A 22216-nucleotide genomic window follows, 5' to 3' on the forward strand; every position below is an offset into this window, starting at 1 on the left:
AATTTATAAATGTTTTAAGTGCAAAACGTTGTAATTCGAAACGTTGTAAGTCGAGGACTGCCTGTATAAGAAAGGTCTGTCTATATGTTGATTTATATGGAAGTGCATGTGAGGTTTGGTTTTAAAGTCATTTTTCCCATCTTTATTTTTTCCAGATGTGAAAGTGAATGACGTGGTGTCCTGGGTTCTAGACCTCATTTTGAATAAGCATATTGTCAGCCCTAACCCACATGTCAGGCAGGCAGCCTGCATCTGGTTGCTATCAATGGTGAAGAAGCTGAGCACACACAAAGAAATTAAGGTGAAAACCTACCTCTTTCCTACTTTCAGTTTCTGCTTCTCTTGCTTGCCTTCTATCTTTCCTCTTATCCCCTCATTTCTCCTTCTCCCTTATCTCATTGCTTCTCACTGTGCCTCAGCTATATAGCTCTGAGATCTCCAGGTGACACCTGCTTGCTCCACGTTCCTGGGGTGGTATTGCCCACTGGTGGTCTAGTTCTTCCTTTGCAGGCTTATAACTTAGATGTGAGTCAGTGGGAGTTTAGTCTGCATAACAGTTATAGGAAAAGGCTTCAAGTAGCTGTTCCCTTGAGGGAAGGAAAATTGCTGTTAGTAGAATTTTTAAAGGATTCTCCTTGTAAAAGAGATTCTCTTTGCCCTGGTGAGGGGGGGGCAGCAGGGTGGGGAGCCCTGAGCCTGCATCCACCCCCCCCCCCCCCAGACTCCACTCCAGCCATGCTGCCTATGGGTGAAAGGGAGCCAGACTCCACACTCCATTCTGCCACAGCAGCCACTGCCTCCTGTGGGTGGCAGCCAGGGCTCAGGCACTGCTGTAGGGGGCAGGGGACTGTGTACCTGTGTCTCTGGCCCAGTAGCCCTGGCAAATGGGCGCCCTTTCCAGCAGGGCTGGGGGGTGGGGGGCATAGTGAGGGGCACCACTGGGGCTGTAGCTTGGGAGTGAGGGGCAATGGCATGGGCAGGGCGCCAGCATATTAAGGCTGCTCAGCACCACAAAGCAGTGGCAGGGGATAGCTGCAGTTGGACTTGCATCCTGGTGAGTGAAGGGTGCATGGGGAGCTCTGATTTTTCCAGGATAAAAAAACAAAAATCAAATGCCAAAATGTATTGGGTATTTAGAATTTATTTTATTATAATTATTGAGGCACTGGTAGGCTTCCAAATTGTTTTAAAATTGTAAATATGTCAATAAAACATTGTATTCAACTGATTACTTATATATTTAGTGGCATTTCATTTTAATCATAGATTTGGGGGGTTTTAATCAGAGAATTGGCAATTTTTAAACAGAGAAAACCAGGATCTGTGTGGATGAGCCCGTTGACTACCATTTTTCATCCCAGAGGAGGCTGCAATTAAGCAATAGGTTGTCTATATTATGGTTGAAGTGTTTTGGGATGAGAAGTGCTACTTGGTCTTAAGTTTTATTAAGTTTCAAACCCAGGTATTTACTCTGACCTTTTCTGACATCTCAGACAAAATGTGCAATTTTTGTGGTGTCTGATTATATTAAATTTAAAAAGAGATAAAATAGCCTCTGTTGTTTTGTTAGGGAACCTTGTAGACAAAATTGAAAGGAGGCAAAATGTGGAATAAAAATATATGCTTTTTCTGGTCTTTCTGTCTGTTTGTGTTTCAGTCTCATCTCAAGGAGATTCAAAATGCCTTTGTTTCAGTTCTGTCTGATAATGATGGTAAGTAGTATGGTATCCATGAGGGTCTTTTTACATTACTAAACAAAGAGCCACGACTTTTGCTATGCCATGTTAGTTGCATGAAGTAATTTAACACTTCTTTATCACTCATCAGTGACAAGCATGTATGGAAATGTTATTTTTGCTCTAAAAGCAGAGTCTTACGAAGCTTCTATTTGTAGAAACTTGAAATAGTACCTGTTTCTACCTCAGCATTCCAGCAAGAAACTTTGCCTTGGAAGTCATGCATTTGCCCCCTCCTGCAGTCATAAGAGAGGAGACTTTTGTGGTGGTCCTACTTATTTTTTTGGTTTGAGCTCGGGGCTTTGATCCTCTACTTGTATCCAGATAGATGAAGCCTCTGGCTGATCCCAGTTTCAGTCAGTTAAGGCTTTGCTCCAAGGTCCATCTTCACACATGGAGTCAGCTAAAGGAATGCTGCCCAGGGGGACTATTCCTTTTAACTTTCGGCTCTGGGCCAGGTCCCAGCTTCTTTGATGTCAGAAAGATATAGGCAACTCTTGGAATGTTCCCTGCTACAGGAGAGTCAGCAGGGAAAATTTACATGCAGCATGTCATCCTGTCTGGGGATGGAGCTCACATGTTGCCAGGCTACAGCTGCTTTCCAGTGGTGTTTTTGGCAGTAGTGATATCATTTTAACCATGTTATGGAACTCGTGTTTTTTTAGTGTCTACTTTTAATTGGCTCTCAATATTTCATTCTTATTATTTTGTGTGTTTTATAAAATCTATTGTAGAGCTTAGTCAAGATGTTGCTTCAAAAGGACTTGGACTAGTGTATGAACTAGGCAACGAACAAGACCAGCAGGAGCTGGTCACTACGCTTGTCGATACACTTATGACTGGGAAAAGGTACAGTGAGCTCAGAACTTCAAGGCTGTGCAAGTATTCTGTACTAGTGCATCCATGACTGGACATGAGAAATGTATTTCTTATGCAAGAGAAGATCAGTTTTTTGGAGTGGTGGAAGTCAGCTCACATCTGCTCCATATATGTATCACAGTGAGTGATAGCTGGAGCTTCTTGTACTTAGCATATTAAGCAGTGCTAAGTGATATAGATGTTACACTGGTAAATGGGGCTTGTCTTGGTGACTTGGGACCAAGAGGCAAATGGAAATGGTATTTGGTCCTCTAAAGTGGGGATAGGCACCTGGCCTAAGTGTATACTTGGCCATGATGAGTGGAGTCAGATCCCAAGAGAAATTAAAATGCAACCACATACAATATGTTTTCACTTGTTTTAACTTGCTTGGTAAAGCCCTGACCTTTCTAAAAACATGTTCCTAATGTTCTACATAACTAAAGGTAATGGACTCCTTGTGGTGTGCATGGGTCATCACACCTGTAAATATCTGTGGGGTTAGGACCCAAGTATAAGTAATTTCTTAGTTTAATAGAGCAAAATGGATTCATTTGTTTCTGAAAATTCAGTGTGTGTAATATGACCTGTTTGCCAACAGTGCATGAAAAAGCTAATGCTGAGCCTCTATTCCCAGGATCAAACACGAAGTGACTGGAGAAACTGTTGTATTTCAGGGAGCTCTTGGCAAAACCCCGGATGGGTAAGTTCAGTGATGATATTCCATACAGCAGGCAAGGATTGTGCCTAGATCTTTATACCTTTCTTTTAAACCTTACCTTCCTGGGTTTCTCCTTTTGATTGCTTGAATCCTGTTTCTTCCTTAAAAATGACTGTAATTACTTCCCTATATCACTGATATGAAGCTCATTTATATTGTATCTGAATTACATACTGTATTTTGATCCACTTTTGATCCCAGTTATTGTGATGACTTGTTTCTGTGGTGTAGTTATTAGTTACTATGGTGGTTTCTGTGACCAAAATTTAGTAATACTATTTGTTTTCCTTTTTGCCTTCCCAAGTCAGGGTCTCTCTACATACAAGGAACTTTGTTCACTGGCTAGTGACCTTAGCCAACCAGATCTGGTCTATAAATTCATGAATCTGGCCAACCACCATGCAATGTGGAATTCCCGAAAGGTAATTTGATTTTTAGTACAAAACCCTATGTCAACTATAGATTAAAAGCCCCCAAACAGAAAACTGCAGTTCTTAACAACTGGTGTGCAATTTCTACCTGCACCAGAGTGGGTAGGAAGGCTTTTTTGTTTTTGTATTTTATTGCCACTTCTAGTGTGCTATCACCAGCATGTAAAATGAATCATAGATTTAACCAGATTATTGCAACAAATCCTTACTAGTCTATGCATTTGCTTAAATCATCACTTCGTTCCACTTTAACTAATTGTTATAATGTGTTTTATTTGTCTTTTGCCTATTTCCAGAGCTATAGTTCTGCACTAGGCACTGTACAGATACTTGACAAAAAGTACTTAAATCTTAAAATTGAAGCTGGAACAGCACATGAGTTTACTAAACAGGAGGGATGAGTCGCAAGATAACTGATAAGCAGGGGTCCCAGCATACTAGCTGGTCAACCACCCTCACTGAAACAATACTCCTGTTTCTGCTTACAGAAAGAGACTCTGGTTTATAGCCACTAGACCCTTTTTCAAACCCAGAATGTTGCCTCACTCTCTTCCTGTTAATAGAACAATGTCATGGCCATTTTAATTTTATTTCTAATACATTATTTTCTTACCTTTTTGTAGGGATTGAGGACTAATTATGCATGTACATCCTGCTTTTGTGCCAGGGGTTGGACTAACTGGCCTTTGGGGCCCCTTCTAATTCTGCTGTTCCACAACTGGCTTTCTTTAAATACAGCACGATGTACTTAAGTAACTGAATAGATGGTGTGCTTCTGTCCTATCCCAGAGAACCTCTGTACCCTGCACAAGATCATGCCTGCCCTTTTCCTGGAGTTTGGCTTTGTTGCAAATGTCATTTATAGCAGAACACAAACCCCAATATAAACATTTTTCCAAGGCCTGACCATGATATAGTTTTTCCTGGAGGACTTTGCTAGCTCTGCCCTGCAGAGCTCTGCACCTCTCCCTCTTTCTTGGTCCAACCTCTCCTTCCCCCCTCCCGTGCCCTCAGCCCTGGTCAACCTGACTGTCATTGCTTGGTGCAATTAACAAGCTGCACCTTTTACTATAAGGAGAAGTCAGCAGGACTTACTCAGCAAGCTTATACAGGGTTTGAATACCTGCTGAGCAGAGGAGTATTGTGTTATCTCTACAGTTTCTAAATTGCAGGATCACCAATGCTGCAGGAGCCTGATCCCATGTTATTAAGTTGTGGGAGCTTTATTGTTGCCTTAGAGAATTGAGCTCTTAGTGGGTAACTAGACAGACTTGCACTTCCTTCAGGAAATGTCTGTTCTTTGTTTTAGGGAGCAGCTTTTGGTTTCAATGTGATTGCAACGAAAGCTGGTGAACAACTGGCTCCGTTTTTGCCCCAGTTGGTTCCTCGTCTTTATCGTTACCAGTTTGATCCCAACCTTGGTATTCGACAGGCTATGACCAGCATTTGGAATGCGCTTGTCACTGACAAATCAGCTGTAAGTACATGCAAGAGTTGTTTGAGTGCAAGATCCTGGGCTTTCTGCCAGCCATGAGTCTCCTAAAGGAATTCCTTCAAGAAAGCTGAGGAAAATCTCAAGAGGCAGTTGCATTCTTTGGTGTATGTAAAAGAGAAAATCCTCTGTTGCTATGTAGAGCAGTAGTTCTCAACCCGTGGCTGGTGGGCTATGTGCAGCCCAACCAGCACACAGCTGACACCCATGTAACATCCTGTTTAAAAGGAAAAAAATCAGTAAAGATTGCTGCCTGTGGTTTGTTAGTCAGGGAGAAAAACATAGGAAACAGTGTGTTTCCCCTTGCAGCTTCATATAGTTCCAGCCTGCAAGGTGCTGCTTGTGGTTGGAGGAAGAAGGAGGGCGATTGAGGGCAGGGGGCACCATGTGCATGTGTGCGCACACACATGCATATGGTAGCCAGACAGCATGGAGAGCAGCTCCTGCAGCTCCCTCCCAGGAAGTCTATGTGAGGGGGAGGGAGCAGGGCAGATTGAAGCCCCTATGGTGAAGGAGGGAGTAGAGTAGAGTAGGGAAGGGCTGGGGCTGGGGGCACCACTTAGGATGGTGGGGCCTGGGGCTGGGACTGGGATGGAAATGTTTGGCTGTGAGGCCCAGCCAGGGTGTGGGATGGAGCCACAGGTGGCTCATCCAGGGGGGCAGTAGGAGTACTGGCTCCCTTCTGCTGTGCACACTCCCAGGAAAGGAGGCATGGGGGCATGTGCCACCTAGATTTGTGCATGGGGTTGGGGGTGGATGTGAACTGCCCACTACGGGCTCGAGGCTCCCCACCCTGCTGTCCTCCTCCTAGGTGCCTCCACAGTCGAGTGGGGCAGGGAGGCTCAGTGCTGCTGCCAGGAGCCCCTCACTGGCTGTACCACCATGGTAAGGTGCCTCCTTCCCATCTGGTAGCAGTGTGGGGGGCACGACTCTGCACTGCTGTTGCTGATGAGCAGGTAGCGGATGCTTCACCATGGCGGAGCAGCTGGCATGGGGCTTCTGGCAACAGCACCAAGTCTCCTTGTCCGCCAGCACCAGATCCTGCCTGCTGGGCCCCCCAGGGAAAGGGCAGCAGGACAGGGAACCCCGAGCCCACAATGGGCAGTCTGCATTTGCCCCACCTCCCATGGCCTCCACTCCAGCTGTGCTGTCAATGGGTAGCGGGCAGGGAGCCATGCTTCCTGCTCCAGCTGCAACTACAATCTTACTTCAGAGGGTCTTCTTCACAATCTTAGGCTGTGAGTCACTGGCTGCATGATAAGAAACTGTCTAATTTATCCTGGGAGAGGCTGTCAGACATGAAAATAGGCTTCTTTCACTATATCCAGACATGTATGCCCCTGCTTACCATATTCTGGCTAGAAAATTGGTTGCAGTCTGGCCTTTCCCTCTACCATATAGGCTGCTGTGGTCCCAGGCTCTGAAGCAGAGGATGTGCAAATTGGGGCCAGCTTTAGCCAGATGGACTTGACTTGTGCAGGGACAGCTCCAGCAAGGATGTATTCTTCTGTTCTGGCCAGAACCTCTGGGGAACAGATGTCTTGTCTTCTCCCAGAAGACCATGCTTGAGAGGTGTTCAGTCTGGGCACATGCTAACTAAAGACCTGGGCAGCTGTTTATCATTGCTGAAATCCTGCAGTCCATTATAGCTGCTGTGTGTGTAGAACCAATTGCGTGGAAATAAGGACTTGTATTCTATAAGCTTCTCTATATTCAAGGGGTTTTTTTTCCTACTAGGTGGATAAGTATATGAAGGAAATCCTTGAGGATCTGATTGGCAACCTGACCAGCAACCTCTGGAGGATCAGGGAATCCAGGTATTGCTGAGGAGTAATCTTTACTCTTAAAAAAACAAAGCAGAAAAACTATTCTTAACCTTAGACATCCTATTTCCTATTGAATGGAGTGAGAAAAATTAAGGTTTCTTCCAGCTACCTCCTGGAGAGTCCAGCATCCTGGTACTGTGCTGAGACATGACATAGTCCCAAACACATGCCTTCAAGGGTCTCAATGGTTTCTGTCATGCCACAGCTAAATTATTTGAAAATATAGTCTTTTGATTGTAGATCTTGGCTCTCTGTGGCCTGAAGTGTTGCTTAGTGTCATGATAAGAGAATATTGACAGCTCATCTTTGGGTATATAATACAAGTACTTGCTGACAAGACAGTGCAATTAGATACAGCTCTGGCAGTAAACTCTTTTTAGTTAAATACTTTCAATATAATGCAAATACACCATCGAATCCAAACCTCAGACCTGATCCTTTGATTTTGATCTACCCCCTGTTTGACAGACTCAGTAAGATACTGTATCCTGTGTGGAGATTAAGTCTAGAATAAGTGTAGCTGGAATACTTGTAGCAGCTATAATGGGATTGCATAGACAATCTTTTCTAATTGCATATAACTCCCAGTTTTTGCCTTTCTGGGTGAAATTTTCCAGGTCTTTTATCTGCCAGGAGATAAACTTACATTGTTCTTGAAAGTTGGAGCAAAACCTGCTTTGTAGCTTTAGGGGAAGTAGTCAAAGTATCTATTTTAATATATAAAATTATAAGATGTTAATTAAAATATGAATTACAGAATCTTAAAGGTCAATGGTGCTCATGGTTTTGGCCCCATGGGCCAGATAAATGGGATCAGGCCCGCAGGACTGCACTGTCTCCCCGCATGAGTGGGAATCAGGCCTTGTGCCACCCTGCACACCCATTCTAGCCATGGCCTACTAGCACATCTCAGATCTGTGGAGAGCCCCTTGGAACAGATGACACAGCACCAGGGGCCAAAGGTTGAACACCTTCTTATAGGTCATCTAATTCCAATCCCTACGCAGAGAAGTAGCATCCCTATTTAAACTATCCCCAACAAAATTCTGTCTATCCTGTGTGGTATAAAAACTGCCAATTACAGAGATACCACAGTCTTTCTTGGTAACCAGTGTTTCACCACTTTCATAGATGGAATTTCTTCCTAATATCCAACCTAATCTCCCTCTGTTGCAATTTAAGGCTGTTCTTGTCCTGTCTCCAGTGGATGCAGAGAACAGCTGAGCACCATCCTCTTTACAACAACCTTCTTTAGAACAACCGTATATGAAGACTGTCATCAAATCCTGCCCTTAATCTTCTCTTTTCTAGACTAAATAATCCCATTTCTTCCCATCTTCATAAATATCCCATGATTTCCCAAATTGTATACATTTTAAAATATTATCTTACGTAAGATTGAGTCTTTTGTAAAGAGTTGTGATGCTTAAATGATTGACAGATGGGTAAAGAAGAGTGTCTTTTGCTAACTGGGTAAGGACTCACTTGGGATCCAAGTGATTAACCAAGGATTTGGAGCTTCAGTTTTACATACATGGTAGTTTCTGTAATTAAAGTTTCCTTGCGTCCTAGCTGAAAGTAGGCCACAGTGCCTAGGCTTTTGTATTGCACTGCAGTATGTGCTCTGTTTTATAAATGCCCAGTGTAACAGGTGCATACTGAATTAAAGGGCTAGGTACTGTGGAGAAAGAAGCAAATAGTTGTTATCAGCTCTGATTCACCACTGTATTCACCTAGTTATAAGTGAGGGTCAAATCATTCAAATCAAATCAAATTCAGTGGAGTTAAGGGTGTAGGAAATTTAGAGTGATGAATTAGGAAGATGTCTGTTGAATGAGGCAGGGCTCTGTAATTCAGTACGTTATCCTGGGGGGGTTGGAGGAACCTGAATTTCCTCTGCACTAAGGTTGTTACACACTGGCCTGACAATGAAAAGGGCTTTGAAGTAGGTTTAAAATGTATTTATACTGACTTTCAAGTTACTTCCCATAGTAGTGAAAAATGGGCCTTAGTGTATCTGGGAATTGTACCTTCTCTTCTAAGGACCAACTCTTTGAAAGATGCCTTGTTTTGAGGTTTAAACAAAAAGTCATGTGAGATTTCTGGTGGTGGTGGTGGTGGTGGTATGTTTTGAATGACTGAAATGGCCTTGTTGAATTGATTTATGTCTTTAAAAAAAAACTGTCTGCAGTTGTCTAGCGCTGAATGATTTGTTAAGAGGAAGACCGCTGGATGACATTATTGACAAACTTCCAGAGATCTGGGAAACGCTATTTAAAGTGCAAGATGACATTAAGGTAATCAGATTTCCTGTTGGATTATCAGTGAAATACAGAATTAGTAAGAAAGTGGTAAGAAAATATTTCCTTAGAAGAATCTTTTATTGGCCTGGAAGCTGATCCTGATAGCTAGCAAAGTCTCTCAGCTTCCACTGAGGTCTAGGGGAGTTTCAGATCCTTGACACTGGTCCAGTTCAAGCCCCTGAATTGGGAAATTTTCTATATGTATCTTTTGTGGGTTTGAAGTTGTGTATAAAGCCGATGTTACTTTTCATTCTTATTAAGCTTGGCCTTATAAAATGCTGCAGCCCTGATCCAGTAGAATGCTGCAGTAGATGGAGCAGTCCATTCAGGGCTGCATAGGTGCTTTAAGGTGATGCACCTATTCACAATGACACAAGGCAGTGTTAATGGCATGGGTCATTTGGAGTATGGGAAATACTTTTGATGACTAGAATGACAAGACAACCTTATGTGGGATACCATTATGAATTACCACTGTAGTAATTAAATTGTCAGATAATGATAAGAGATTGACCAAACACAGATGGGCCTTTTAAGGGTAACTAATTAGGGGCTGCAGACAAGACATATTAATGCTTGTGTTTAAAAATCCATAAGCTTTCAAACATGAAAGTAAATAATGGCAAAATACACTTAAGTAAAAATGGAATTCTTTCTTCTAGGAGTCTGTACGAAAGGCTGCAGAATTAGCCCTGAAAACTTTAAGCAAGGTAAAAAAAAAAAACCAAAAAAAAAAAACCCCTACTTTTTGCATATAGGGCTGCGGTTTACATGGTGTTATACAGTAGTTAGTTTGGACCTTTTTAAGAGTGACTTTTTTTTTTACAAGCTATTCTCAGATAAATGGTGATTACACTAAGGTGCAAAGTTGCACTTTATAACCTAGTCAAAGTAAATATAGTGGGCATGTCAAAATCCATCAGAGTTTGTTGAAATCCATCAGAGTTCTGTTTGAGGAAACCAGGATTGAACCAATCTGACATTTTAAGTCTTACGCAGCTGCTGCTGGAAAGTACTGAATTCTGTTCCTCCCTTGCTCCTTATTTTTTCTGTGAGCATCAGACTTAACGGGAAGTGTTATGGGCAGAATGTGGTACACGTTTATCTAGCACCAGTATGTAGTTGTCCAAAGAGGGTTTTGGTGCCCTTTCTAAGGTTCCAGAAGCTATTCTGTTTGTGGACATGCTAGTGTTCTCACTGAACATTTGACCCAGTCTATTCTGCAGATGTTTGTTCATTCAAACCGTTAATAAGTCAAGCTGAAGCTAGAAGAGAGTAACACCTTAGAGGCTATTTGGTTTAGAGAGGCATAAACTTTCATATGTGACAGCCTGCTTCATCAGATACTATCAAGCTGTGGAGGGTCTGTGAAGCACCATCTTTGCACATGGGCGAAAATACAATTCCTGCTTGCCGTGACCCTTTCCGGGGAGAACATGGGTAGAGTGCTTGACTAGAATTTGCCTTCAGTATTTTATTTCTCTTACAGAAATGTACAGGCAGTCTGAGTTTGGTTGCGTGTGTGCAGGGGTAGGGGGGCATTGATCCATATTGCTTTTAATTTCTAGAGAAAGCATTAGATTTATGTGGAATGCAAATTTTGGTGCGTCACTGACTCCCTCTTATATGTCATCAGGTATGTGTGAAAATGTGTGACCCCTCCAAAGGAGCTGCAGGCCAGAAAACAATAGCTGTGTTGCTGCCTTGCCTCCTAGACAAAGGAATGATGAGCACAGTGACTGAAGTCCGGGCTCTCAGGTTTGTCTTGTAGCCTGTGAGTTCTTTTGGGTTATTTTGAGTTAAGACATTCTAGTCTCTCTGAAGATCATAGAATCAGAGAAAGTAGGAAATGGACCATGGGAGGTCATCTAGTCCAACCTCCTACTTGAAGGCAGGATCATCCCTATCTACACCATTCTGTGCAAGTGTTTGTACAGCCTGTTCTTAAAATGAGATGAACAGCCCTGTTACACAACTCCCAAGCCCATTGTCCAAGAAAATCAAGAACGCCATAACCTGCCACAGGTAAAACAGGGAGATGAAGACCTGTCACTGCAAGAGCAGGAAATGGTTGTGAAGATACACTTGAGAGAATCAGTGAAGAGGATCAGAAGCTCAGGTTCAAATATTAGCAAGTATCAGGAGGAGGCGTCTCTCCTCCTTTCTTGCAGGAAGTAAACTGACATTGGTGCAGTTTTCTGTGTGCAAGACTCCCCCACAGGACCTTACAGAGTGCAAATATGTCTGTTTTGCATGCATGCTAAAGTCTGCGTCGCATCATTTTTCGTAAGCGTGCAAGTTTATCCTTGTGTTTTCATGCCCACCATGGCTTCTTCCTCTTAATCATACTCTTGTAGTTTTCCCTATGCTAGTTTTGCATATCTCGTGGGTATCTGCATTTCAGTTGCACTGAACACAGACATCTAAATGTGTGTAACAGCCCAGGATCTGTTGAGACAAAAGAACTTCATGCACTTAAATGTTGTCATTTGGTAATTTTTCTGCCAGTAGAGTAAATGAAGCTTTAAACAGGCGTCTGATTTCAAGTAGAGCTGCCTTTTGCAAGCATAATTTAATGCCACTCAATATTATCATCTGACCAGATTAAGAAATAATAAAATGTAAAATCTTTGATTTTTTTTTTTTTTTTTTCTTCTGGGGAAGCTTTGAAAGTACTTTGCGTTTCAGGCTCTCAAGTGACATTGCCTTCACCCTTATTTGGCAAACAACTGTTTTGAGGGAGCGTATGCAAACTGAACATGTTTGAGAGACAGTGTGTGTGGTATTTCTGAACTGACATGGCATGTAGCTTCTTTTTTTAATTTCCTAATTTAGTTGTTCCCTATCTGCAACATTTTGGATCTGTTAGATAGTAGAGTAAAATGTTGTGAACAGTGTGAAGCATCAGCACAGGCTTGGGGCCAATTCCAATCTTGGTTGCATCAAAAAAAGATCCAGAAAAAATCCATTTTGTAGATGCACTCCAAACTGAGACCCAGATTTGAATTCAGATTTTTGTTCGCCTAGCGTTGTAAAGAGTACAAGCTACCCCTGATGAAAGGGCTTTCTTAACTCACTAGCTCTGCAGGCTTCTGTAGTGATATATTCTTCCATTCTCTTCCAGCATTAACACTCTTGTGAAGATCAGCAAAAGTGCTGGGGCTATGCTGAAACCTCATGCACCAAAACTTATTCCCGCCCTGTTGGAGTCCTTAAGTGTGCTAGAACCCCAGGTTCTCAATTATTTGAGTCTCCGTGCCACGGAGCAGGAAAAGGTAAGTAGCACAACTATGAAAGATGTTTTCAAAGTGGCATCTCAAAGATTTATAGCTTCACAGCCTTAAACCAAAATTTTGCATAGCCTTAAACCAAAAATCAGTGGCTCTGAAGCAGAGACATAGCAGGGTATGGAGGAGAATTAGCTAACAAATCTACTACCTCTTGTTTGATATGCATTTGGAGAACAAGAGAGATATCAGGTATTGGTCCTAAAACATATAATGCATAAAGCAGAAAAGTAACAATGGGTGGGCAAGCTGGGTATGAGCCTCAAACGCTACCTAAGATAGGGATGCCTCACCCTCTTGTGTCCCCATGCCCTGCACCTTCCCTGCAGTAGATGTGGTTTAGTTTATGAAGAATTCCTAGTCTGCTAAAATTACAACTTGCCTGTGTTTATCTGGAAATGCACACTCATCTAAGTTAGTGTGGAAGCAGCTTCCGATTCCATGTGAGGTTGAAATCTGGGGGCATTTCTAGTGGAATACTTTTCTGCTGTCTCCACCTTGAACCTGCTTGGTTGTCTTTTCTGTTTTCTTTAGACTGCAATGGATAGTGCAAGACTCAGTGCTGCTAAATCCTCTCCCATGATGGAAACAATCAATATGGTAGGTATCTGATTTAACCCCATTTTGGAGTAAAGATTAGTAATAACCTAAGTAGCCACTTCATGGGAAGTTTTTCTTTTTGCTTTTATCAGGTTGTCAGATACCTCCTGCACTGCAGTCTTTTGCTCATATTTTTATTTTGGTTATTGTCTTTTCTCCCAAGTACACATGTACCCACTCCCCAAACTTTTTCTTCCTCCCCCTCTGCCATCCTTCTTAGTAACCAAAATGCAGACATATGGACATATTCTTACCTGGGGTGAACTATCATGACCTAGGATAGCCAACTTCAGGTGAGAACCTGCCTTCCAATTTGGTAAAGAGGGTACTCATGAATATCTGACATGGTATTCATAAAGGTGAATACTTATGATGTTCCACAGATGGCACAGGGGTGACTGAATGTTACAATGAAGGGACTCCTCAACTTATTTGAAGCAAATTCCTTTCTCTCTAATCACCTTTTACCTCTTATCAGCCTTGGAACTACACATTTTATCTCGCTCCTAATGTAGGCCTCCCAAACAGGGAGGCTGAAATAATTGCTTTTGAACACTGGCTCAAAGCTCTGTTTTTTATCTCCATTCCTCTATCTTTCCAGTGGTGTTTGGTGCTTTGGGCATTTAGATCCAGTACCAGTTTTCTTGCCCAGCTGGCTTCTTGGTGTCTGGTACTGATATATTAGCACTGCTCAGTCAGGGTTTCCTTCTGCTTACCTTCTGCGGAATTTAAGTCTGCACCAAAATTTTTTCTTCTCTGTCCAAACACTGACTTGCTTGTATAGTAGTTTAATTTAATATTTTCTTAAAAATATTAAAAAGCCTGTTTAGCACTTGAATACATGTGTTTTGATTCAAGCAGGGGGTGGCACCAATATAAAATTGGTGCAACTTGGTGTAACAAGTCAGCCACCTCTTTATGGGGTCTAACCTTCCTGGTCTTGCCTCTTTCAAATTAGTGCTCATAGTACAATAGATTTGTAAGTGCAATGAAGTGCTGGCACAGAGAAGTATAAGCCAGCAGCGGCTTTCCTGTTTGACACAGGCTTGTGTTTCTTCCTCAAGATTTATAATCTTTCGTCCTTTCCACAGTGCTTGCAGTACCTGGATGTGTCGGTTCTAGGTGAGCTGGTCCCTAGGCTCTGCGAGCTGATTAAAAGTGGAGTAGGCCTGGGCACAAAGGTATGCTGGCCATTTTAATGAGTCTTTGGAAGTGGGAGAGGGAACAGCTTGAAAGGCTGGCTGCAATGTGGCTGCTCTGAACTTGAAGTTGCAGCTGTCACCAGCAAAGGAGGTGACTGTTTCATATCTGGATCAGTCTGCCCATAATTCTCTCTTTTTCTCTAGGAGCGTCACTAGTAACCCCTCCCCCAGTGAGGTGGGGGATGGCTGCTGGGTTCTGTCGGCACATGCTAGACATCTGCTCTGATATGCTAATTAGCACAGGTTGGAGCGGACTTGATTAACTGAGTCTGTTGGGGCATGCTAACTGGTACGCTCCAGCAGCCTCTGTGTCATGTGTATTCAGCATCCCTGCACTTCAAAATGGCAGCAGGGGCGTTCTAATTAAAGCTTGGGTTGTTGAACAAGCTTTAATTAAAGCGCCTCTCCTGCCATTTTGAATACAGGACACTGAGTACATGTGACACTGCAGGTACTTTAATTAGAGTGGTCCTGGAGCTGTTCTAACTAAGGAACCCTCCCCCTCCACCCTGGAGACCATGTGTAAAGACACCCTATAAGAGTAGGTTGCAAAATACTGCTTGATGCGCCTCTGTCTGGCATGTGGGCCAGGTCCAGAGACTGGGCCCCAGGAGCATTTGTATCTTCCTTCTCCTAATGTGGCTCTTCTTTGCTTTTAAAAGAGCAGAATGGTTTCAGACTTGCTTGTCAGATTAGTCTGAAGACTGTGTTTGCGTCAGGGGCAGCATATAGAGCACTTAATCCCATGGAGCTCTGATCCTGACAGGTACCCTGTGGCCCAACAGCAATGCATGCAGTAGTGTCAATAGCTAGAATTAGCTGATAATGGGTTTTGTTTTCCCTTTTGCTCTTCCAGGGAGGCTGTGCTAGTGTGATAGTATCATTAACCACTCAGTGTCCCCAAGATTTGACACCTTTTTCAGGTAAGGTTTGTTTTTACACAGGAATTTTTTTTAAGTTGATTTTTTCAGTCCTTTGTAAATAGCTTGTTTTTCATTCTACCTATTTAGTTCCATCACAGGATGCTCTTCTGTATTCATGTTTCCTGATCTCTAAAGGCAGTGTCCCTTGGAGCAGAGTCTGTGTGTTTGGGGTTGTTCCTGTTCAGTTAGGCTATGCATATCACTAACACACAACAGTGCCTCAGGAAAGTAGCATTGCAGAGATCAAAGTCTACAGAACAGCAGTGTCCCACTTACCCTGTAGTTAAAGCTGTCTTACAGCTGCTTCTGGTTTTGGGTATATTTTGGGGTCAAACCACATATTCCTTTTTAAAGCCCATATGCCATGTGCACTTAACTAAGCACATAGACTAACTCATCCATTAACACCAGTAGTCTAGTGAAACGCAAGACACTGCCTCCCACTATGACAAAAGGCTGATTCTGCTGTTTCAAGGCTTGACTCTTTCTCTTTTTCCAAACAGGTAAACTCATGAGTGCTTTACTCAGTGGCCTGACAGATCGCAACAGTGTGGTGCAGAAGTCATTTGCTTTTGCAATGGGGCATCTTGTTAGGGTGAGACAGGCTTTGGTGTCTTTTCATTTAGCTCATTGGAGTTCATTTTTTTTTAATGTGTGTTAAATAACTCTATTTCTCTCTCAGACATCTCGGGACAGTAGTACTGAGAAACTACTGCAGAAGCTTGGCAGCTGGTACATGGAGAAGGAAGGCAGGTGGCTTTCTATTTTTTCATTTTTTTGTTTTCATTAGGGAACTGGCTTTTGTAGCTAGAAGAAGCCAATGAATGGTCACTCTAGCATTGTCTGTTCCTACGCTTATAACTTGCTGGCTTATAGATTTTCTAGATGGATATCTTGCATAAAGCAAGAGGCTTCTGTCTTTCATAGTACTGTGACTCTTCATAGCACTGTGACTCTCTTTACTGGCTTTCGTGAAATTACTTCTGACTCTTCCTATCAGTCTTTCCACAAAAAATCTGACTTCAGATGCTCAAACCAGATAACTGTTTTCTTTTCTTTCCCCTTCAGAACCTGTCTACAGGACAGGCTGTGCTTTAACTGTTCATGCCATTGGACGGTACAGTCCAGATGTTTTGAAGAACCATGCCAAACAGGTCTTGCCATTGGCATTTCTGGGAATGCATGAGGTCCCTGATGAAGAGAAAGGAGAGAAAGACGATTCTAATTTATGGACTGAAGTATGGCAGGAAAATGTCCCAGGTAAACTGCCCCAGAGATTGTTTTATGCAAGGCTGCTGGGGATGTTTAGACAGCTTGCACCTGAAATTCTTCAGAAAACTTGAATCTTAAGAAGATCCTTAAAATGATTTTTTTAAACTAATTTACAAATCAAATTGCATAAAAACAATAATGCTCTGTGGAAACATGGGACTTGTTGTTTAACCTGATCTTGAAGTTTCTTAGAAGAAAACTTCCCTTCCTGCCAGAGCCACCTTCTACCTTTTCCATTTCTCCAGCTCTGAGCTCGTGCTTCTGGGGGGGAGGCAGGAGCAGATGACTTGGTTGAGAGTTGTTAGATACTGACACTGGGTTGGTGGTTTGTTTTTTGGTTTGTTTTTTTAGGGGGGAGAGGGGAGAGCGGGGGGTTTAAATGGAGCTGGTTATTTAGGTGCCTGAATTGGAACTCCCTGGCTCTTGTTAGGCAGCCATTTCAGACACAGGAAGGACTAATACTTAGGTCACACACCTAGGCTTGAGGAGACCTAGGTTTAGTTTTCTGCTTTACTACAGGCTTGCTGTATGGCCTTGGGCAAATCTCTTAAGACTCTGTGTCTCAGCTCCCCATCTGCTAAAATATATAATGCGTGAGGAGAAGCACGCTGAAGTGTGTGAGTTGCTCAGATATGATGGTAATATGGCCCACATAATGACTTAAGTGGCTAATTTTGAAAATCTTGGCCAGCACAGGGGGGAGAGGAGGATTCAGGGAAATGAATCCTGTGCTCCCTGCAGGCACCTTTGGTATGGGCAGGGAAGGGGGAAGAAGGGTGATTCTCAGTGTACAGGATAGCCTGATTAAGGTGAAGGATCTCATTTCATTGGAGATATGCTAGGTGGCATTTGTAGTTCTCACTCTAAGGAGCAGAAATCACCTAAGTAAATCTAGAGGTACCAATGCAGCCATCTTTTTACATCTGTGGAAGAAGATTCATCAGTATAATACTTCTTTGTGAAAGACTTGCTAGCTCTATTTAGTGGTTTGGTTTCAAATGTCCCACCAGGCAGGAGGTTGCTGTGCACTGAAGTCTTACTGGGGACTTGGGGAATGTGTTGTTGTAAGACCTTTTTAATGGGTGCGTTTTGAAAAAAACTAGCTTTCCTCAGGAAATCTAGACATTTCTAGAGAAATATCCCTGTTCTCACCGAAGTGAGAGATGGAGCTCTCTGGCATAATTAGGCGTACCCTCTTATGTCCCTTTTGAAGGATCTAGGGAATATAGAATCTTTCATTCATTGGTTGGGAATGACCCCCATTTTTTCCATATGATGGTTTACTTGAGGTAAAACTGTGAGTAACTTACTGACTCAGTTCCCAGCCAAAACAGGGGGAGGATCCCATTGCTGTTTAAAGCCCTGTTTTTAACTGGGTCACATTTGTTTTCTTTTTCTATATATAAAAAAAAAAATTGCAGTTTTTCTTTGTTTCGTACACAGGTACCCATGGTGGCATCAGGCTCTACATGCCAGAGTTGATAGCCATTACCCAGAAGGCTTTACAGTCACAGTCCTGGAAAATGAAAGCCCAGGGAGCAGCTGCCATGGCATCTCTTGCCAAGCAAACTGGCTCATTGGCACCTCCCCATCTGGGAATGGTGCTCACTGCACTACTTCAAGGTCTGCCGGGAAGGACGTGGACAGGAAAGGTAAAGGAGCAGCCAGCACCAAATGGGTTCACAGAAGTGCAAGTATTCAGTCCCTGAGGCTAGAGAGGGAACATACGGAGCTGCTGACGTTCACCGTGGTATAGGAAGGGTGACTTTAAACGGATGGTGCATCTGTCTTGTATGCCTCTCAGATGCAGAGGGGGGCATTGGTTTTCTGACCCTGGTTCTTGCAGTTTTAACAAATTGGATACCTGCACTGCTTTGTCCATGACTGGTAGCAGGTGGCAGAAGCCCTCATTTTTTAAATGGCAGGGCAAACTAGAGGTGGCACCATGGGGAGTTTCTTGCTGTGTCCAGTACCTCATGGAAATAAGAGTGTGGAGCTCAGAATACCTTGCAGTCAGATTCTCATTTAAGATCACTTTACACTACTCTAGCCATTAAAGGGGACTAACTTGCAGGCGGACAGACTGGACAGCCTCTTTATGCTGCTAGGTCAGTATAAACACATAAACAAGAATGTTGGGGCGTGTAATATTACCATGCATCAGTGTCCAGTGGGGGACTGTTGCACAATGTAAAGGATGCTGAAATGGGAAGAAAGAGAGCTAAAAATGTGTGTCCAGCAGCAGAGTGCTGGGAAGAGCTTGTCTCTGGTAGAGGGGAGTGGCATTTGAGGGCTACTGCAGTGTCTGTTGATGCTACCAGCACCCAGGGTTATTTGGAAAAGTGTCACATAGCAGGAGGGCACCACCCTACTGCAGTGATGCTCATGAGCACTCTCGTCTGTTTAATGCTCACAGGAGGAGTTGCTGAAAGCTGTTGCCAGCGTGGTTTCTGCATGCAGGTAATTATTCCCAGTAAAGGCACTGTACCTTCAGACTCTCCAGCAAGTGTTTGCCACACGTGGCTACTGCCTGCCAAATCTGAGATTGGGAAACTCCGCTGCCCCCTGCTCTTTTAGTGAGGAGTGGAAGATGGTAGGATCTGGGCACTGCCCAAGTCTCCAAGTGGACATGAACACTTTATTTCCCCTCTCCTTGGATTTAGGGTGCTGGGATGGAAGGGAGGAGAGGGCTGAGATCTGTTGAGGTAGAGGTCAGGGTGTCTGTTCTTTGAGGAAGCATAAGGCACAAGACTGAGATACTAAAGCAGATAAGAGTGGAAGGAAGAGGGAATACAATAAGCAAGGGAAAGGATGTATTTAAAAAATGAGAAGGAAGCTACAGAGATGAAGTGTGACACACTAGCATGGTGCTTAGGGGAGAGTTGAATGGCAAAATAGAGTGAAGTGTGTGGACATGCCCATGCATCCTCTGCCCTTCATGAATGTACTCTCTGAAGTGAATGGGTTGGCTTATCACCCATTTGGCTTGGGGAAGCCAAGAGCACTGAACTTGCTAGGCCGGGTTTCAGCCCTTGCTCAGCACCCATGAGACTGAGAGGGTGCATAGGGACTTGGAATAATCCACTACTGACACAAAAAAAAATAGTAAATTCTAACAGAAGTCTTAGTTTTGGAATTGCTTTGGAGTCTGGGGCCTTGTTGAACTTGGTGGGTCCATGAGGATGGCACTTGACGTTGACCATTCATGCACCTGGTGTTTCAGTGCTGAGCTGCAGAAACCGGTGCCGAATCAGCCCAGCGTCAGTGACGTTGTCCAGGTCATCCTGAAGGAGTGCCGCAAAGAGAACCTCAAGTACAAAATCGTTGCCCTCCGCTGTGCAGCAGAGGTGCTGCAGGTGACAAAGGAGGACCGGTTCCAGGAGCTGGCTGACATCATCTTCCCTATGATAAAGAAGGTGACCCTTCTGTCTCCTGAGCTTACTTTCTTTGAACCCCCTGAGGGTTGCACTCATATGCCTCTGCCCCAGTCTGGCCTGTTTCCTGGTGCCTGCTGATGTAAGTGAGACACGTTCCTCATACAGATTGGCCCAGTGTTGGGGTGTACATCAGGCCTCCCAGTGGGGGAGTCTTGGTGATACCCACTCCCCTTCAGACTGACCTGGGAAGGAAGCTGAAGTTGAGATCTGTGCAACTGAGAGGATGTAGTGTTTTCCAAGAACACTCAATGGCCTCTGCATAACTACTGTGCAGCAGAGAGAAGCTCCTGTGGCACTTGCTGTAGGAGCCAGTGTTTTCTCACTGTCTCTTCCTAATACTACTTCTTCAACCATGTTATTGGCATGTGGTGTGTGTCCCCATTGATTGCTACCTCCACCTGAATCTCAGGACATGATTTTCAGGTGCTGTGTATCTGCAGATCAGGACGATGTCAGTGTGAATGGCAAGCATTTTGTTCCTCTGTTCCTGGGCCCTAATGTCATTACAGCCCTCCAGAGTCCTGCAGGATGAAAGAGAAATTATACTAATTTCTACAACTGTTGCTGATAGCAACAGCAATGCAATAAACTGAGTGGCTCTCAAGGATACAGTGACTAGGTACAGGGCCTGCTGGGCTCAAGGTATTGTTAAACAAGTGTAGCACAATGTAAGCCAGTGTTACAGTTGGTCTTCCTTCTCTTCTGCCAACACCCAATACTTCTCACACCCCGCTTCTGACCCACCCATCCTGATACCTCTGCAGAATTCTCATGGGAGCATGGAAGCCAGTTTACTAAAGGGTGACGATGAGGATGAGAATGAACAGGAAAAGGAGCTACAGATGGAAACTCTGCTCTGTGCCTTTGAGAGTCTGGGCAAGGCCTGGCCTAGGAGCCTGGAGACGCAACGTAAGTCGGGTCAGGCGCATAACAGGCAAGACCAGCAGTAGGTGGGGCAAAGAGTATCCATGTTTAAAGGGAAGCCTGAAAGCACATTGTGGGAAGGGTAGGAATATCAAGACATTTTCAAAGTCCTTTCATCACCTTGGAGGTATTTGGCTACAGTGGGTTAGATTTTCCTTGCTGGCCAAGAATGGGGAAAAGCAGAGATGCCTTTTCCACTGAAGTAAGTGCTCAATGAGTCACTACAGCCAGCTGTCCTCAATGCTCCTCACTCATGAAAGTTACCGAAATTTACACCTGTCCGAAGCTCCCTTAGCTATGCTGTTAACAAGTGGGGAGCACTGTGATGATTCACTTGGGCCAACACTTTCTACCCTGGGGTGCCTGACATAAGACAACAAATGGTCCATGGCACTGAGTACTCAATTTTCCACTGAAGCCAATAACGCCTCTGAAGGATATGGATTGAGTTGTTTGTCTACAGCCACTTGTGAAAGAAATGTGCTGTCTTGCCTTGAATCATGGACAGCTTCAGTATGGTTTGTGGGAGGAGGCTGTGATGGTAGCCAGGTCTGGGAGCTATGGTGCAGACTGTAACTTTGCCAAGTGGGAAATGTTTGCTACTAATTTTGCTTGTTGATGTAACAAAACCCTAACTTGTTTGCAGGCTGCTATCAGCAAGAGCTGTGCAAGTTAATGTGCGAGCGTCTGAAACTTAGCACATGGAAAGTGCAGCTGGGAGTCCTGCAGGCGATGAATGCCTATTTTCAAGGGTAATTCTCTTGCCTGTGCTTTGCTTCCATTGCGCACATTTTCTCTGGCATGTTGATCCTTTTTGTGACAACTGCACAGTAACTGGGACCATCATAATTTCTCAAAACCAGTTCAGCAGATCATAGGAAAGTAGGGCTTTAAAAGACCTCCCAAGATCATCTGCCTATGCCCCTGCTGAAGGCAGGATCATCCCTGACTAAACAAACTATCCCAACCAAGTGTCTGTCCATCCCGGCCTTGAAAACTTCCAGGGATGGAGATTCCACAGCTGCTTCTCTTGGTACCCTGTTGTGCTTAACACCCTCATAGTCAGAGAGTTCATAGTTTCATAGTAGCTAGAGTCGGAAGGGACCTAGGTAGATCATCTAGTCTGACCCCCTGCCTTGGCAGGAAAGAGCACCGGGGTCAGATGACCCCGGCAAGGTGCTCATCTAACTTCCTTTTAAAAATC

The 22216-nt window shown here is 43.8% G+C and overlaps 1 protein-coding gene across 1 annotated transcript in view; it reads left to right on the top strand.

Moving 5' to 3' along the window:
* The window catches only part of KIAA0368 (KIAA0368 ortholog), a 76660-nt gene that overhangs the window by 48043 nt on the left and 6401 nt on the right, over positions 1 to 22216 (top strand). The window contains exons 25-46 of the mRNA XM_019554951.1: positions 156 to 301; positions 1658 to 1712; positions 2471 to 2585; positions 3232 to 3297; positions 3620 to 3737; positions 5056 to 5223; positions 6976 to 7055; positions 9256 to 9361; positions 10030 to 10077; positions 11004 to 11125; positions 12492 to 12642; positions 13189 to 13254; positions 14346 to 14435; positions 15313 to 15379; positions 15883 to 15974; positions 16062 to 16128; positions 16448 to 16639; positions 18095 to 18303; positions 19068 to 19111; positions 19875 to 20067; positions 20853 to 20997; positions 21659 to 21764. Of these exons, the coding sequence (XP_019410496.1) occupies positions 156 to 301; positions 1658 to 1712; positions 2471 to 2585; positions 3232 to 3297; positions 3620 to 3737; positions 5056 to 5223; positions 6976 to 7055; positions 9256 to 9361; positions 10030 to 10077; positions 11004 to 11125; positions 12492 to 12642; positions 13189 to 13254; positions 14346 to 14435; positions 15313 to 15379; positions 15883 to 15974; positions 16062 to 16128; positions 16448 to 16639; positions 18095 to 18303; positions 19068 to 19111; positions 19875 to 20067; positions 20853 to 20997; positions 21659 to 21764 (2446 nt within the window). The remainder of the gene's footprint in view (positions 1 to 155; positions 302 to 1657; positions 1713 to 2470; positions 2586 to 3231; positions 3298 to 3619; positions 3738 to 5055; positions 5224 to 6975; positions 7056 to 9255; positions 9362 to 10029; positions 10078 to 11003; positions 11126 to 12491; positions 12643 to 13188; positions 13255 to 14345; positions 14436 to 15312; positions 15380 to 15882; positions 15975 to 16061; positions 16129 to 16447; positions 16640 to 18094; positions 18304 to 19067; positions 19112 to 19874; positions 20068 to 20852; positions 20998 to 21658; positions 21765 to 22216) is intronic.

This window comes from Crocodylus porosus, unplaced genomic scaffold, assembly GCF_001723895.1.
Source record: "Crocodylus porosus isolate Cpor-Errol unplaced genomic scaffold, CroPor_comp1, whole genome shotgun sequence".
NCBI lineage: Eukaryota > Metazoa > Chordata > Crocodylia > Crocodylidae > Crocodylus > Crocodylus porosus.